The 16,845-nt window shown below is 47.2% G+C and overlaps 1 protein-coding gene across 1 annotated transcript in view; it reads right to left on the bottom strand.

Moving 5' to 3' along the window:
• Positions 1-16,611, bottom strand: part of GCH1 (GTP cyclohydrolase 1) — a 28,410-nt gene extending 11,799 nt beyond the window's left edge. Inside the window, exons 1-4 of the mRNA XM_077485645.1 lie at positions 16,241-16,611; positions 6,371-6,480; positions 765-820; positions 516-547 (exon numbers count right to left, since the gene is read on the bottom strand). Coding sequence (XP_077341771.1) covers positions 516-547; positions 765-820; positions 6,371-6,480; positions 16,241-16,517 — 475 coding nt within the window. The 5' untranslated portion in view covers positions 16,518-16,611. The remainder of the gene's footprint in view (positions 1-515; positions 548-764; positions 821-6,370; positions 6,481-16,240) is intronic.
• Positions 16,612-16,845: the final 234 nt, after the last annotated feature.

Here is a 16,845-nt window from a genome sequence, read left to right as displayed (position 1 = left end):
TCTTCATCTCCCCATCCCCTTGTGAAGATTCCCTACCCCCCTCATCTTGTGCACCCCCTGATACCCCCCCCCCCTTGTTCTCCTCTCACACTTCATCTTTTGCAGCTTCATCATTCCCCCCTCACCTTGTGCAGCCCCCACCCCCAAACTTGTATAAGTTTGACACGCTGCTGGACGGTTCACCTGTGCCCTCTGCCCATGGCTAAATGCCAGGGCCTCATGCACCGGGGCAAAATGTTCAGTGTGCATAGGGCCTACGGAGGTGAAAGAAATCCCATCTAAGACAGCTGTCACTAGAACATTTGTCCCCATTGAATTACTGACTCTTGCCTCTTGCTCTGGTGACAGCTCTAATGTTGGATTTTGCTTCACTGTCAATGGTCACTGAGACAAATGGAGAGCGAAATTGCCCCCATTGTGGACACCCACACAAACCCACACAAAAGGTTTTGCATTGACACCCCATACAATAGGCTGCAATTTTCTTCACAATAAATATATTTCCTTCAACAAACCTTGTAGCCGTCGGCTGAAGATTTCAACAATTCTGAAAGAATAATAAAAAAAATGCAGTCAGCACATATATGTCATATTTTATCAAGTATCTGTCAATCCAGATACCGCTGCAGAATAAACCTGAATGTAGGAAAGCCATTTATGCTGAATAACAATAGGCAGGCAGATATCTGAAAGTATGTACCGTATAAGCATTCTAGTCCTCAGCTTCTATACATTGTAGATCTAAGGTTTCTGTCATAACTTACCTTGCCAGCTTGCTCAGTCCAACTACTTTTCTGTTTGGTAAGTAGCCAATATGAACCTTTGAAAGCAAGAAAATGTCTGATTTATTACAATATTTTAGGAATTTATACTGTATAATGCCAACATTGTATGCAGTGCTTTACATATCATACATTCAGCAATGAGTTTTTGGTCTACAAATCTTCTAATCTCAAATGTAAAACACAGAGCATGTGCACAAGAGTGTCTGCATCTCTTGTAAAATCTGAGGACGAATTGCTCTACAGCAGGGGTGCTCAACCTTTTGAAGAGCAAGGGCCACTTAAGTGATTTGGTAACCGATTGTGGGCCACACTGAAATGAAATGGTTCAGAATTTCAAATGTTTTATTTTGAATAGCATTATGAAGATTTCTTATTATACATCATGGGACACAGATCCATAGTATTTACTATGTGGGTTATAGGCCACCTTCAGGTGATGGACACTGGCACACCCTAAGACAGGAAGTCCACTCCCTATATAACCCCTCCTCCTACTGTGAGTAAATTATTGAGCCCCAATACCCCTAAATGAGCTTACTGGAGTAGGGGAGCGGAGGAACTTGACTTCCCCCTTTCGGTAGAAGAGGTTATACTGGCCATACGATCCCTGAACCCAAATAATACCCCAGGAATGAATGGTCTACCAGTTGAATGGTATGACACGTATACTGAAAAACTAGCATCCTGGCCTGACCTCGCGGACTCTTCCACTTCTCCACTCTTCTTTCTCTACTTTTTCTTTCTCCTTCTCTTACGTACTTTCATTATGATTTCCATTATTTTTTGCAGTTTTAATTTTACTCACTTAAATAGTATTTTATATAGTCAAATTTTATAGAAATTATTATTATTCCTATATTAATATATAATACCTTGAATTCTATACACTTACCCTTTTCAGCATTGTTATTTTTCACTTGATATTATTTATTTTCCTTTAGAATGTACTACGAGATTTTTTTTTTCTTTTCTCTTCTCTTTGTATATTAGTGTAAGTGAGCTTCTTTTACATGAATATATTATTTCTATAATATTTTACTTGTACAATGTATTGTCTTTTCTGAACTCTACAATAAAATATTTTGACAAAGAAAAACTAGCATCCAAATTACTTGACATGTTTAAAGCGGAGGTCCACCCTAAAGTGGACCTTCCACTCATCGGAACCCTCCCCCCCTCCGGCACCACAATTGGCACCTTTCAGGGGGGAGGGGGGTGCAGATACCTGTACAGTACAGGTATCTGCACCCACTTCCGGGATAGCTCTCTGCGGAAAGGGGCGTAGATTACGCCCCTTTCCGCAAGTGCCCCGCTGCCTGCTGGGAAACACACAGATCCCAGAGGCAGCGGGGACCGTCCTTATTGCGCAGCGCAACTTGCACATGCGCAGTAGGGAACCGGGAAATGAAGCCGAAAGGCTCCATTTCCTGATTCCCATACCCAAGATGGCGGCGGCAGGACCCGAGAGACGATCTAGAGATCGGCTTCGGGTGCCAACATCGCGGGCGCGCTGGACAGGTAAGTGTCACTATTTTAAAAGTCAGCAGCTGCAGTATTTGTAGCTGCTGGCTTTAAAAAAAAAAAAACACGGAGTCCCGGCGGATTCCCGCTTTAAGGACGCCTATGATAGGGGTATACTTTCTGAATCTATGAGAGAGGCACTTATAGTGCTGATTCCCAAATCGCACGAGGACCATGACTTATGTGAATCATACAGGCTAATATCTTTAATTAACTTTGATGCAAAAATATTGGCTAAAATTCTGGCCAAAAGACTAAATAAAGTGATTGCCACCATTGTTCACCCAGATCAGACAGGTTTCATACCTGAAAGATCAACCGGCATAAATTTGCGACACCTCTTTACCATTGTGCAGTCGGAAGGTCCTACCCCAGACACCAGAGTAGTAGTGTCACTTGATACGCACAAAGCATTCGATTCCATAGAATGGCCATATCTAATTGAGGTCCTTCAGCAGATGGGTTTCTGTCCTAGATTCATAGCATGGGTCAAAATATAATATGCGAAACCAAGAGCCAGGCTTAGGGTTAATAATACTATTACGAACCAGTTCAATATTGCTAGGGGCATGCGGCAGGGGTGCCCTTTGTCGCCCCTGCTGTTTGCCCTGGCTATAGAGCCGCTGGCGGCTCTATAGCCAGGGCAAACAGTTCTGATGAAAAGTCCGGCCGTGTGTACACGGCATTAGAGTCCACACTAGCCTGATTTACAATAAACACATTATAGCAGACAACAGACAGGTGGCTGGAGTTGATGACATCAGCATTTTCTATGAGCCCCAACATTATGAATCAGTCAGTATTTATAATATGGCCGAAACAGTGTCTGCTGAGTCTGTGTGCCTTGGGGGACATGAACCTGAATCTAAAGTAACACCACCTCAAGGGTTCCCAGGCATACAGCTCACAAACAGCATCATTCCCCCAAATGCCAGGGCCCATAATCTTTAGGCAAGAGTCTAGCATTCAGGTCCCTCCAAAAGCCTCTGTCACAGGTTCCTTCACCCTGATATCTTACTGCCAATATGTCAAAGATGGGGGATCTCAGATGTAGATCTGTTTGCACCCAGGTTCAACAAAGAAATCAACAACTTTGTGTCAAGAACAAAGGATCCTTCCGCATCCTTCCCCCCATTAAAAAATTCTGGAATCTTTTACTTGCTGCTATGCATGGCCGAACAATGAGCGCTGCCCACTTGGGTTGGTCGGAATTACAATGATTTTAGAGGCCCTGTACTAGGAATTTGCTCCCAACTAGGAATGCCTGCCAGTTTATTTATGCCTAGGCGGGGGGCTGTTTACTGTATCTCTACCTAAGTGCTATTGTATCTTCTGTCTCTGAAAGTGTACTTGTTCCATCAATGTTGACCATGCCTCTGTAATGTTTTCTTCCATTTAATAAAAGAATTACAAAAAAAGAACAAAGGATCCGCTAGCATGCTGTACAGATGCCTTGCTATTTCCGTGGAATCAGTTCTCACTGATTTCTGCATTCCCTCCTATTCTGCCTGCGTCCACGACTTCTTCGCAGGATCAAGCAGGAAGGGAAGTTGGCGATTCTTGTTGCCCCCAGCGTGGCCCAGGAGATCTTGGTATGCAGAGATCGTAAAGATGGCGGTAGGGGACCCATGGGTCCTACCGCCACAGCCGGACCTTCTCTCGCAAGGTCTGGTATTCCATCCTACTTTACAAACGCTAAATTTAATAGTTTGGCTATTTAGACCCCCATTCTGAAGAAGCGTGGGCTGTCAGGTTCAGTGGTGTCTACTCTGGTTAATGCAAGGAGCCTGGCCTCCAGAGTCATATATTATAGTGTCTGGAAGGCATACGTCTCCTGGTGTGAATTCAGGGGTTGACACCCCAGGAAGTATGTCATAGGTAGAATCCCTGACTTTCTACAGATGGGATTACTATCAAGGGCCAGGTTTCGGCCTTATCGGTATTATTTCAGAAACCACTTTCTTCACACTCTTTGGCTCGTAGCTTTATTCGGGGGGTAACGCAGCTTAATTCTCCAGTTAGGTCGCCCCTGAACCCTTGGGACTTGAATTTAGTCCTTACAGAAACAGCCTTTTGATCCGATACGACATATTCCCTTGGTCCTTTTGACAAGGATACTAGTTTTTTTCTGGTAGCAATATCTTCTGCAAGAAGGGTATCTTTCTTGTAAAGAGTCATATTTAATTATTCACAAAGATAAGGTTGTATTGCATCCTTATCCTGATTTCATACCGAAGGTAGTGTTCATCTGAACCAGGATATTGTTCTACCTTAATTTTTTCCCAGAACCCCGTTCTGGGAAGAAAAATCACTATATTCTCTTGATGTGGTGAAGAGCAGTCAAAATCTGTTTAAAGGTGACTGCTCATATTAAAAAAAACTGATGTTTTGTTTGTGTTGCCTGAAGGTCCTAAAAGAGGAGAGGCAGCATCAAAATCTACTATTAAAGTGCACTCCACCAGGGCTGTTATTACTTCCTGGGCAGTGCATCACCAAACCTCCATGGCTCAAATCTGCAAGGCCGTAACTTGGTCTTCAGTCCATACATTTACCAGATTCTATCAAATAGATGTAAAAGGTCATGAGAATATCACCTTTGGGCGCAGTGTGCTGCAGGCAGCAGTATAAGTCCTCTGGTCTCATGGTGCCCTACTTTTGTTGTGTCTCCCTCGATTCAGTTGGCATTGCTATGGGACATCCCACAAAGTAACTACTATGGCTCTATGTCCCATGATGTACGATAAGAAAATAGGATTTTTATAACAGCTTACCTGTAAAATCATTTTCTTTGAAGTACATCACGGGACACAGAGGTCCCTCCCTTCTTTCTGGTATACACGTGTATTGCTTTGCTACAAAAACTGAGGCACTCCCAGTAGTGGGAGGGATTATATAGGGATTGGACTTCCAGTCTTAGGGTGTGCCAGTGTCCATCACCTGAAGGTGGCCTATAACCCACATAGTAACTACTATGGCTATGTGTCCCATGATGTACTTCAAAGAAAAGGATTTTACAGGTAAGCTGTTATAAAAATCCTATTTCTAAACAACAATCAGGATCATAATTTTCCATGGGACCAATCCCTGTTGTATGTTTACCCACTAATTAATCACAAAATGAAAGAAAACGGACAGGCAGCCCCTATCAGACCAATCGTGTGAAAGTGGCCTATAGAGGAAGCATCGGCTTATGCGACTCCTGCTCCCTCTTCAGCCACTTGGTTCTTCCACTGCCAGCACCAACCACTCTGATGCTCTGGAATGGTGGGTCAGCAACCCGCAATCTTGGCTTGTCGACCCACCATCCCAGAGCAGGAGGTTGCGGGCCACATGAGAGTGCTCCACTAGCCAGAGGTTTAGCACCCCTGCTCTACAGCCCCTACTGCTATAGGTGGTCAGTGAGGACCAGATATGCCATTTTTTAATATAGTTAAGTTTGTTCAGTTTGGACTAACGTAACTATGCATATACTATACTTATGGGATCCCTCTACAAGCTGGAAAAACTGAAGTAGACACTGCTACTCCAGAGATCTCCACTAGCTTCCAGGTCCCATGCCTGTTATCCTATTGTAAGCACAGGGTGACGACAGCTGCTTGGTACTGGCACGATTTGGAGAATGTTTTGTGTTTTTTCAATAACTGCAAAGAGTTCCTTGACTGGACAAGGTGGGGAGGGGGGGGGGGCAGTGATGTCACCCCAGGCCGCAAGCACCATAGCAACAAATGACGCCAAGTGTCCCAGTCACATGGCATAATTGATTGTCATGGTGCTGGTGTTGGTCCACCTGCATCATGGAAATTAAGGACGGTGTGTGGTGCCTCTAATGAACTATCAGGAAGCTGCATACCATATATAATTACTTTGAAATCCAGGATGACCCAATAATTATAAGAGATGGCTGGCAACCCTTCTCTGACCCCACAACTCTTTTCTTTTTGTTCATCATTGTTTCTCCTAGTGTCTTTCTACTCTCTATCTCTGGGTCCCCTAAATCTCTCTGTCCCCTGCCCCATCTCTCTTCTCATCTCCTCCTGGGTATAGCCTTAAACCTCGTTTCATACCTTGCCAAAAAATGGTACCAAGTGATGTTCACATAGAGAAAACACATCGATGTCCTTCACAATGACGATCTCATCATGGTTCTCGTCAAATATGGCGTTGTTGAGTATATCTAGAAAACAAATTACAGTAGCATAACATATCAATCTTATTATAACCATAAAACATAAAAGTGCTTAAAGGATAAATTCATATTTGGAACATGTTACATCTGTTTTTTTTGTAACATGTTCTAGCATCTGCAGCCTCCCCTCCCCCCAATCCCCTTTTCCTTTGACAGCTGGCGGGGGATCCTTTCCCGTACCCACTGTCACAATTGGACAACAGTGCAGTCATATAGGGCTCTGCCCACTCGGCCACATCATTAATTCACAGTTTCCTGTGAGTGAATGCCTACAAATACAGTCAGCCATTGCAGCTGATGGCTTGTAGTTCTCAGTGAACTATGAGGGAGCTGGTGAGCGCTCTCAAACTCCATTGATCTTCCTGCTCTCAAGTAACTGCCTACCCGTATAAGGTATGGAAAGACAGCTATGCCGAGAGTCTGCAGGAGCCCGGGACTGCATCTGTGATTTGCTGATCAGGGGTGCAATGCTCAGCAGGCTCCTTAGAAATAAACGAAATGCACATTTTTTTTACCCGCAAAAAAGTCTGCATTTATTTTTATTTTGTTTTCAAAAGATGAATTTATCCTTTAACCAAAAGAATTTCGTTACTGATTAGAGTATAAAGAAATGCTATTACAAAAATATTGTATTGCAATAACTTTGATTAATGCATTAACAGTATTCAGTGTATAATTTTTTTTTTAACATTGTGTATCTGCATTTAAAACTTTGGCAATTATGTAAGTTACAGAGGAGCTGTTAGAGACTGCTCCTGGTTCATAGATACTGTCAGAGAATGTGCCATACTGACAGGCTGTTAAAGACTGCTGGTGATGCAGAGTGACTGCTCATATACAAAGAGACAGTCAGACTGCATCATACTGAGATTGCCAGACTGCGCTCTACAAAACTACTTAAAGTGGAACTTTAAAGAGGAAGTAAACCCTGATGGGTTTACTTCCTCTTTCATTCCCTGCAAAGGCAAAGCATAATGGACTACTATGCATCGCATAGTAGCCCATTATGTGTCACTTACCTGACACAGGAGCCAGCGATGTCACCGCTATCCCCTGTAGTCGGGCGCATCCATCTTTTCGGTGGGGTCTCGCAGCTCCGCCGCTGTCATATGGCGGAGCTGCGATGACGTCACTCCCGCGCATGCGCACGGGAGCCGACATGCGCGGCAGCTCCGTTGTTGGAAATGCCGCGCTCAGTGCGCCTGCACGCCGCTGTCTACGGCGCATGCGCCATAGAAAGCGGTGCCTGTCTTCGGGCAAATATCTCCTAAACCGTATAGGTTTAGGAGATATTTCTTGGACCTACAGGTAAGCCTTAATCTAGGCTTACCTGTAGGTCAAAGTGGTTTGTAAGGGTTTACAACCACTTTAAGCTAAGTAATTAAAATGGGCACAGGTAAGATTTTTTTTTGATGCAGAAGAGACATGCTTTGTCTCTATATGGCAGTCTTTAGCAGTATCACTATACAGTGCAGTCTCTGCCAGTTACCCTGCCAGAGTCCAGTCAAGTTCCTCCTTACCAAACTCGCTCATCCATTTCTTTATGGACTTTGCTTTGTGCACTGGTCCAATTCATTTGGTGGAGGGGGGATTATGGTGTGGGGTTGTTTTTCAGGAATTGAGATTGGCCCCTTAGTTCCAGTGGGATGATGGTGGGAGTGGGATCAGGGACAGGGGGATGGGGGTAGGATGGGATCAGGGACAGAGGGATGGTGGAGGGGGTGGGAGTGGGATCAGGGACAGAGGGATGGTGGGGGGGGATGGGATCAGGGACAGAGGGATGGAGGTGGGGGGTGGGATGGGATCAGGGACAGAGGGATGGTGGTGGGGGTGGGATAAGGGACAGAGGGATGGTGGGGGAGGGGGTGGGTTCAGGGACAGAGGGATGGTGGGGGGGGGAGTGGGATCAGGGACAGAGGGATGGTGGGGGAGGGATAGTGGGGGGGATAGGGTGATGGGATCCGGGGCAGAGGGATGGTGGTGGGGTGGGAGCAGGGCCGTCTCAATAGCATCATGGGCCCCTGGGCAAAGTAGTGCTCTGGGGCCCTTAAAATGGAGACAACGCAGGTAAACAGACCTCAAGTAGGCAGAAGGCAGACAAGTGGAGCTTCCCCTTTTGGGTGGAGCTCCGCATTAACTACATGAACAATCATTCTGTACAGCAAAGAAACAGTGGGAAAATACTACATACATAAAGTAACAAAGCTGTGCATTTAATATATCTGCTAGATTGATACCTCTCCAGCACTCTGACTCCTCTACACCCCAGATATCCCCCCAGCACTCTGACCCCTCTACACCCCAGCTAACCTTCAGGCACTCTGACCCCTCTACACCCCAGATATCTCCCAAGCACTCAAACCCCTCTACACCCCAGATGTTTCCCCAGCACTCTGACCCCTCTGCACCCCAGATATCCCCCCAGCACTTCAACTACTCTACACCCCAGATATCCCCCCAGCACTCTGACCCCTCTACATCCTAGATATTCCCCCAGCACTGTTACCATATACTATAAGATACCCACTACATCCTTGATACCCACTACACTGTGGCGTCTCTACATCCCTAATACCTATCGAACTATAGCCACCCAAGCTACCCCAAGTATTGCTACCCCCTATACACCCCAGATCCCCCTCAGCATTATTTTCCTCCATACAACCTTGATATCCCCCGGCACCATTATTCCATCCATGCAGTACCCCCTTTTCCAGTGGAGATAAAGTGCATGTAAACATTTGGCTATGTGCCCACCTCCAGCACTGAAATCACCTATACCAATCAAGCAGGCAGAAGGAGGGGCAGAGGAGGGAGCATCCCTCTGGGCATTCCAAGAACTTCAGTGCAAATAGTGCTGGACAGCTGGGCTCACCATGACACCATCCACAATGCTACCTCCGAAGGTGGGCTCTCAGTGCTGCCAACTCAGCAGCTTCCACTTCAGCTCCTACCCCGCAGCCTTAAAGTCCCCAGCATTCAAGCTGCATGGGGCAGGGTCAGAGCATCACTGGCGCTCCAGCCCCACCCCTCCCTGCTGCCTGTGAAATAATAGGTATCGTTTTGAACAGCACGGCACACCGCTGCCAGCCTGCCTCCCCTGTGTATCCATCACTCTCAGTGCCATCATGGGGCCCTCAATTTCAGAGCAGCGTGGGCTCAAGAAACAGCTGCTTTGGGGAAAGTGTAGGGGCCCCTCATGCAGCTGGGGCCCCTGGGCAGTGCCCAGGTGTGCCCCCTCATTAAGATAGCCCTGGGTGGGAGTGGGATCAGGGACAGTAACACTTACTTGCTTTTAGTTTCAGTCAATTCCCTCTCCCTGTTCAGTGTTTTCTCAGTCTGGACTCACAGTGCCTCCAGTAATGGCTCTCCCAACATGGGGACACTGTCTGCACATCTCCTCACTAAGGCCCCTTTCATGCTGGGGCAGTTTTCAGGCGCTACAGCGCTAAAAATAGCGCCTGAAAAAAACAGCCCCTTTCACTCCAGTGTGAAAGCCGGAGGGCTTTCACACTGGAGCGATGCGCTAGCAGGACGGTGAAAAAAGTCCTGCTAGCCGCATCTTTGGAGCGGTGAAAGGAGCGGTGTATTCACCGCTCCTAAACATTGAAATCAATGGGGCAGCGTGGCTATACCGCCGGCAAAGCGCCGCTGCAGCGGCACTTTGTGGGCGGTTTTAACCGCTAAAAACGATGGTAAAGCGCCGCAAAAAGCGACGGTAAAGCGCCGCTAAAAATAGTGGCGCTTTACCGCCAATGCCCGCACCACCCCAGTGTGAATGGGGGCTAAAGGGAAAGATCCTCCCCCTTCACTGGACTGGCCCATCAACTGACTTTCTCCTCCACTCCAGTTTCTTCCTCCTGACATGGATCTGCTTGGAGGAATGGGTGGAGCTGCTGTACCAGTCACAGTCAGTGAGTGCTCGCTCAGGCACAGTTTACATGACTGTTTCCTGTAATTATAAATGGCGAGCTGCGTGTGTCCTATGCCTACATACTTTTGCTAAGTGGTGTCCCTCATTCCCACCTCAAAATGTTGGGAGGTATGTTTTTTTTGCCAAGAATGGACAAACTGCAAGTTCATAATGCCAGCAATCCAAAGCAAAATATGGTTTAACCACCTGCCGACCATATAGCTTACATATACGGTGGCAAAGTGGTGCTACTGCACCAAACCACGTACCTAATATGTGATCCGACACCTCCGGGCCTGGGGCGCTGCCGGTGGCCCACTCCAACTGTGATTATACTGTTATACACAGCAGAAGCTTGATTTCCACCTGCCGATCCTTCGGTACAGAGGGAGAATGTAAACAAGGCAGATCGCCATTCTGGCAGTAAGGAAGGCATGGATTCTGTGTCTCTGCAAAGCAGGAGCATGGATCCATGCCTCCCATAGTACACAGAAACACTGGCTAGGCATACATTTAACCCCTTGATCGCCCCTGATGTTAACCCCTTACCAGCCAGTGTCATTAGTACAGTGACAGTGTATTTTTTTTAGCACTGATCACTGTATTAGTGTCACTGGTCCCCAAAAAGTGTCAGTTGGTGTCCGTCGCAATATCACAGTCCCGCTATACGTCGCTGATTGCCAGGGGTCAAGTCCTGGGGAAAAAAGTGTGGGAACTCCCACCCAAGATCCACTCGCCCACCCAAAAAAAGATACGCTCATATGCATGAACACTTCAAAAGTGGTATTTTTTATCCAATTTTTGTATTGTGTGTATGAAACTTAACTGTTAGTACATTAAAAAAAAAAAAAAACAATCCTCAATAAACATAAATACGGTAATTCTCTGAATAATCAGCATTCAATTGTGCTTCCATGCAAATGTGAACATCGTGTTCTGATCTTTATTGGGGAATGTTATTTTGTATATAGAGTGTTTATGTGGTGAGTTTACACTTTTCATTGAACAGAGTTTGGATAACACAGGGTTAAATGGAAAGGTCATAAATGAACTGCACATTATCTGGACAGAATGCTTGGGGAGATAGTGATGTGTTCCTGCTTAGGAGATGTATGTTAGTTTGAGGGGCTGCAAACTCTGCAGGGCTCCAACACACACTCGCTGCTATTCCAACCCTTCACATATTTCCACATAAACTTCCCTCCTGGCATTAAACTTTGCTAGTTATTGTGCTCAGCTTACCATCCCAAACTGATGTTCCTCCCTCAGCTCACCTCTCAACCTGCATGTCCTGTGAGCAGAATAGCTGTGCTCCTCCTCTGGGTTCTCTCATCATATGGCACTGAAGATAGAGGAGGGGGGGATTCAGCAGGACACACAGAGCAAGTATGCAGGAGACTGGGGGGGGGGGGGGGTGAGATGAGGAGACAGAAAATCAGGAGGGGCCGGCGGGGAGGAGCGCATCATGAGAGGTCTGATTAAATACAAACTCTTAGCAGCAGGGACCCGATCTACCTGTCAGCTAGCTGTGATTGACAGGTAGATCAAAGAGGAAGCTGTGATTGGGCCCCCTACTGGCAATGCCTGAATGGTCAGTCCACCCCTGGTGTGCGGCACTTACTATTGTGAGCTGTGTCGGTGGCTGCTGGTGTAGCACCTGCCACACAGCTTGCATACTTCAAAGTCTCGCAGGACACGGCTGCTAACAGGAACTGAGTTCCTATTGTGGAAAAAGTACAGGAACTCCGTTCCCATGCGTTCCCGCAGGACTTGGGCCCTGCTGATTGCCTCCATTAATAGTAAAAAAAAAAATACACCATAGTTTATGGACGCTGTACCTTTTGCGCAAACCAATCAATATACACTTATTGGAATTTTTTTAACCAAAAATATGTAGCAGAATACGAATTAGCCTAAATTGATGAAGACATTTTTGTTTAAATATATTTTATAGCAGAAAGTAAATAATATTGCTGTTTTTTTCAAAAATTTCGGTCTTTTTTTGTTTTTTAGTGAAAAAAAAAAACCCGCAGAGGTGATTAAATACCACCAAAATAAAGCTCTGTGGGGAAAAAAGGACATACATTTTATTTGGGTACAGTGTCGCACGACCACGCAATTGTCAGTTAAAGTAACGCAGTGCCATGCCGCAAAATATGACCAGGTCATGAAGGGGGGGGGGTAAATCTTACAGAGGGCAAGTGCTTAAAGAGTTACTTTTACAGAAAAAAAATAAAAAGGTGAACTAAACACCATGTATCACAATCAGTTGTTTTCTTCTGTTACAAAATACCATCTCAACATTTTTTTTGAATCTAAAAGCTGCTGATCTCCTCCAGCCCGTTTCAGGCACTTCCTGCCCACATGCTCTTGCTCCAACTTTAGCTTCAAACATTTGCTTAGACCTGAGTCCCTTCCTCCCAACTTTCTGAGATGGAAATTAGGGACACCTATCAGCAAAATTATGGAAGCATAGTTCACACCCCTTGCCACCCCCCCCCCTCCTTAAAGGAGAATTGTACAAAAAATAAAAAATAAGATTGGTTAAACCCACAAGTGCTTTTTTACCACTACTATTCCTTTATATTAGCTTTTGGAATTTACAAATGCAGCAATTTAGAAATCAGATGAAAGGCTTAGCGCTGGAAAACACTTTTTGATAGATAAAAAGTTAATTTTATATATATCTATGTAGATCAGACCAAAATGAGGGACAAGCGAGGGAGAACGAGGGACATTGTTTCTAATCAGGGACAGTCCCTCGAAATCAGGGACAGTTGGGAGGTATATGGGTCCCTGAGGGAGACAACAGTGCCTGTACATTAATCATTGGCACAACTGTTCCAAAGGAGGTGAATGTGACGGGTGACAATGCAGAAGGAATTTGGAGGCCGGGACAAAGCGTTGTCACCCGATACCAGGAAGTAGAACAGGGACCTTCATTCATGGAAGGATTATAAGGCAAAGTTTTAACCAAAAGCTGCATATCTAAACATGTTAAAAGTTGTATGAGATTTTAGGCAAGGAGAAGGTAGAGATCAGGATATCACCAATCCTCCTCTGCACCTCATCCAGAAAGCACCCTGTATTTATTTAAAAAAAATACAAGGTGTTCTTTGAATGGCGGCAGTGTCAAGCGAGTGACTGCCTGTGGTCAATATGCACTGGAGCTGCTGCTCAGGACACAGGACCTGGAAGATCACAGCAATCACTGTAGTATACTATTACAGTGATTATAGGCTTCCACAGCAGCCTTGCACCGTGTCTGCACTGGGGTCAGCATGGAGGGGGGCGTCTGCACTGGGTGGGTGTCTGGACTGCTGGGTAGGTCTGCAATGGGGTGTCTGCACGGGGGTCTGCACGGAGGGGGGTGTCTGCACTGGAGGAGTGTCTGCATGAGGGTCTGCATGGAGGGGGTGTCTGCACTGGGGGGGGGTTGTCTGCACTGGGGGGGTGTCTGCACTGGGGGGGTGTCTGCACTGCTGGGGTTCTGCACTGAGGTGGGTCTGTAACTGAGGGGGGTGTCTGTACTGTTGGGGGGTCTACACTGGAGGGTCTGCACTAAGGGGGTGTCTGTACTTCTGGGGGGTCTGCAGTGAGAGGGGGTGTCTGTACTGAGGGGGGGTGTCTGTACTGAAGGGGGGTGTCTGTAATGCTGGGGGGGTCTGCACTGAGGTGGGGGTGTCTGTACCGATGGGGATTCTGCAGTGAGGTGAGGGTGTCTGTACTGATAGAGGGGTCTGCACTGAAGGGGTGGCTGTTCTGAGGGGGGAGGTTTATACTGAGGGAGGGGCGTCTGCACTGGGGGGGTGTCTGTACTGCTGGTGGGGTCTGCAATGGGGTGTCTGCACGGGGGTCTGCATGGAGGGGGGGTGTCTGCATGGAGGGGGTGTCTGCACTGGGGGGGGTCTCTGCACTGCTGGAGGGGTCTGCACGGAGGGGAGTGTCTGTACTGAGGGGGGTCTGCACTGCTGGGGTTCTGCACTGAGGGGGGTGTCTGTACTGTTGGGGGGTCTACACTGGAGGGTCTGCACTGAGGGGGGTGTCTGTACTGTTGGGGGGTCTGCACTGGGGGGTCTGCAGTGAGGGGGGTGTCTGTACTGAGGGGGGTCTGCACTGAGGGGGGGTGTCTGTACTGAGGGGGGTCTGCACTGAGGTGGGGGTGTCTGTACTGAGGTGGGTGTGTCTGTACCGATGGGGGGTCTGCAGCGAGGTGGGGTGTCTGTACTGAGGTGGGGGGTCTGCACCGAGGTGGGGGTGTCTGTACTGATAGAGGGGTCTGCACTGAAGGGGTGGCTGTACTGAGGGGGGAGGTTTATACGGAGGGAGGGGCGTCTGCACTGGGGGTGTTTGTACTGCTGGGGGGTCTGCAGTGGGGTGTCTGCACGGGGGTCTGCACGGAGGGGGGTGTCTGCACTGGGGGGTGTCTGCACTGCTGGGGGGGTCTGCACGGAGGGGAGTGCCTGTACTGAGGGGAGTGTCTGTACTGAGGGGAGTGTCTGTACTGAGGGGGGTCTGCACTGGGGGGGTGTCTGTACTGCTGGGGTTCTGCACTGAGGGGGGTCTGTAACTGAGGGGGTCTGCACTGTTGGGGGTCTACAATGGAGGGTCTGCACTGAGGGGGGTGTCTGTACTGTTGAGGGGTCTGCACCGGGGGGTCTGCAGTGAGGGGGGTCTGCACTGAGGGAGGGGTGTCTGTAATGCTGGGGGGTCTGCACTGAGGTGGGGGTGTCTGTATGATTAGGGTGTGTCCAGGCACACCCGGAACACCCATGTGCATGCCTCTACAACCAGGGTTCCTCTTGAGGTTGCTAGGAGTTCCTTAAAGAGGGATTCCACCAAAAAAAAAAAATTAAAAGCCAGCAGCTATAAATACTACAGCTGCTGACTTTTAATAAATGGACACTCACCTGTCCCGGGTTCCAGCGATGCCGGCAGCCGAGGCCGATCGATCGCTCGGCTCTCGGCTGCTGTCGCCACCATTCTAGGTGAGGGAATCAGGAAGTGAAGCGAATCGGCTTCACTTCCCGGTTCCCTACTGCGCATGCGCGAGCCGCGCCGCGCAATAGCAAATCTCCGCGCTGTCACTGGGACCCGTGTGTCTCCCAGCAGACAGCGCGACAGGGCAGGAAATGGCGTAGACTCCCACGGGAGTCTATGCCCGGAAGTGGGTGAAAATACCTGTCTTTGACAGGTATCTCCACCCTCCTCCCCCCTGAAAGGTGTCAATTGTGACACCGGAGGGGGGGGAGGGATCCGATCAGCGGAGGTTCCACTTTAGGGTGGAATCCCGCTTTAAGCTTTAATAAATGGTGGAATTATCCCCCTCCTTCACTGAGCACCAATACAAGAGGGTAATTTTCCACTACTTCTAAACTGACCATTAACGTTAGCATGGACCCCATGTACACCACATTACTTATTCTTATATTTAAAACTCTATTGACATATTAATCATGCTAATATATCATGAGCTGTAGGCATAATTCTTTTTTAGCAGGGGTTCCCCAAGAACCTGAAGATTATTTTAAGGGTTCATCAGGAGTAGAAAAGTTGAGAAAGTCTGCCTTAAAGTGTTATTCTGCACTTAATCTTTCATTTAATTGCACAATAAATTCATTTGATTTTTTAAAGTGACAGTTTAAAGAAAATTAATTTTGAAAAATAAAACCCTTTTAGGTTTAGCAAAGTTTTTTTTTAGTTTTTTTATCCTACACAGCCTGCATGGGTGCTGGGGTGTCAGAGTTGTGTCCTTTGACAGCTAAAAGTTGCCCCTCTTTCCCATCTCAGAAGGTTGGGAGGTAGTCTTTACACCAGGCGCCCAGGTGCACTTACCATAAATGTTTTCCTTGTATCCCTTGGTAAAAAACTGCATGGCTTTTGCAGCTCTCAGGGGGGTCTTCAGCAGTCCGTCTCTTTCGGGGTCCTCGCCCAGCTCTTGGAGGATGGTGTTGTAGGCACCTTCTAATACTGGAAGCTTCTCCTGATCAAGCTGCTCTTTTTTGCTCTGGTTTAAATGTTGCTGTATCAGAGCTTTTTTCATGTCCATGGTGCCATTGGTGTGGCTGGTGACATAGTTGCAGTTGACTTCTCCATTCACGTGTGAGTTCATGGTTGCAGCCCAAAAGAGTGAATGACCACAACGGGGTAGCTGTCAGTGATGGATCAGGTGCTCTGGGCAGGCTGTGAAGAGTGTGATTCATCCAAGGGATGCCCCTTCTATTTATACACAGTCAAAGCACCACAGCCAATCCATGAGGACTAGCATTGATGATGTAGCTGTCAAACATTACACTGAAATAATAATTTCAAGTGTCATGGCATTTGTTCCCTCAGGCTACAGTGCAGATAACTGGAAAGAGTAAGATGACTAATTAGCAGGTTAGCTATGCTGTTCATCCTGTCCTGATCAGCCTGACTACCCATATGGCCTTTCATTC

Source organism: Lithobates pipiens, unplaced genomic scaffold, assembly GCF_037356315.1.
Source record: "Lithobates pipiens isolate NorthernLeopardFrog02 unplaced genomic scaffold, aLitPip1_a1.2 Scaffold_18, whole genome shotgun sequence".
NCBI classification, from domain to species: domain Eukaryota; kingdom Metazoa; phylum Chordata; class Amphibia; order Anura; family Ranidae; genus Lithobates; species Lithobates pipiens.
This window is presented reverse-complemented; position numbering and strand designations above follow the sequence as displayed.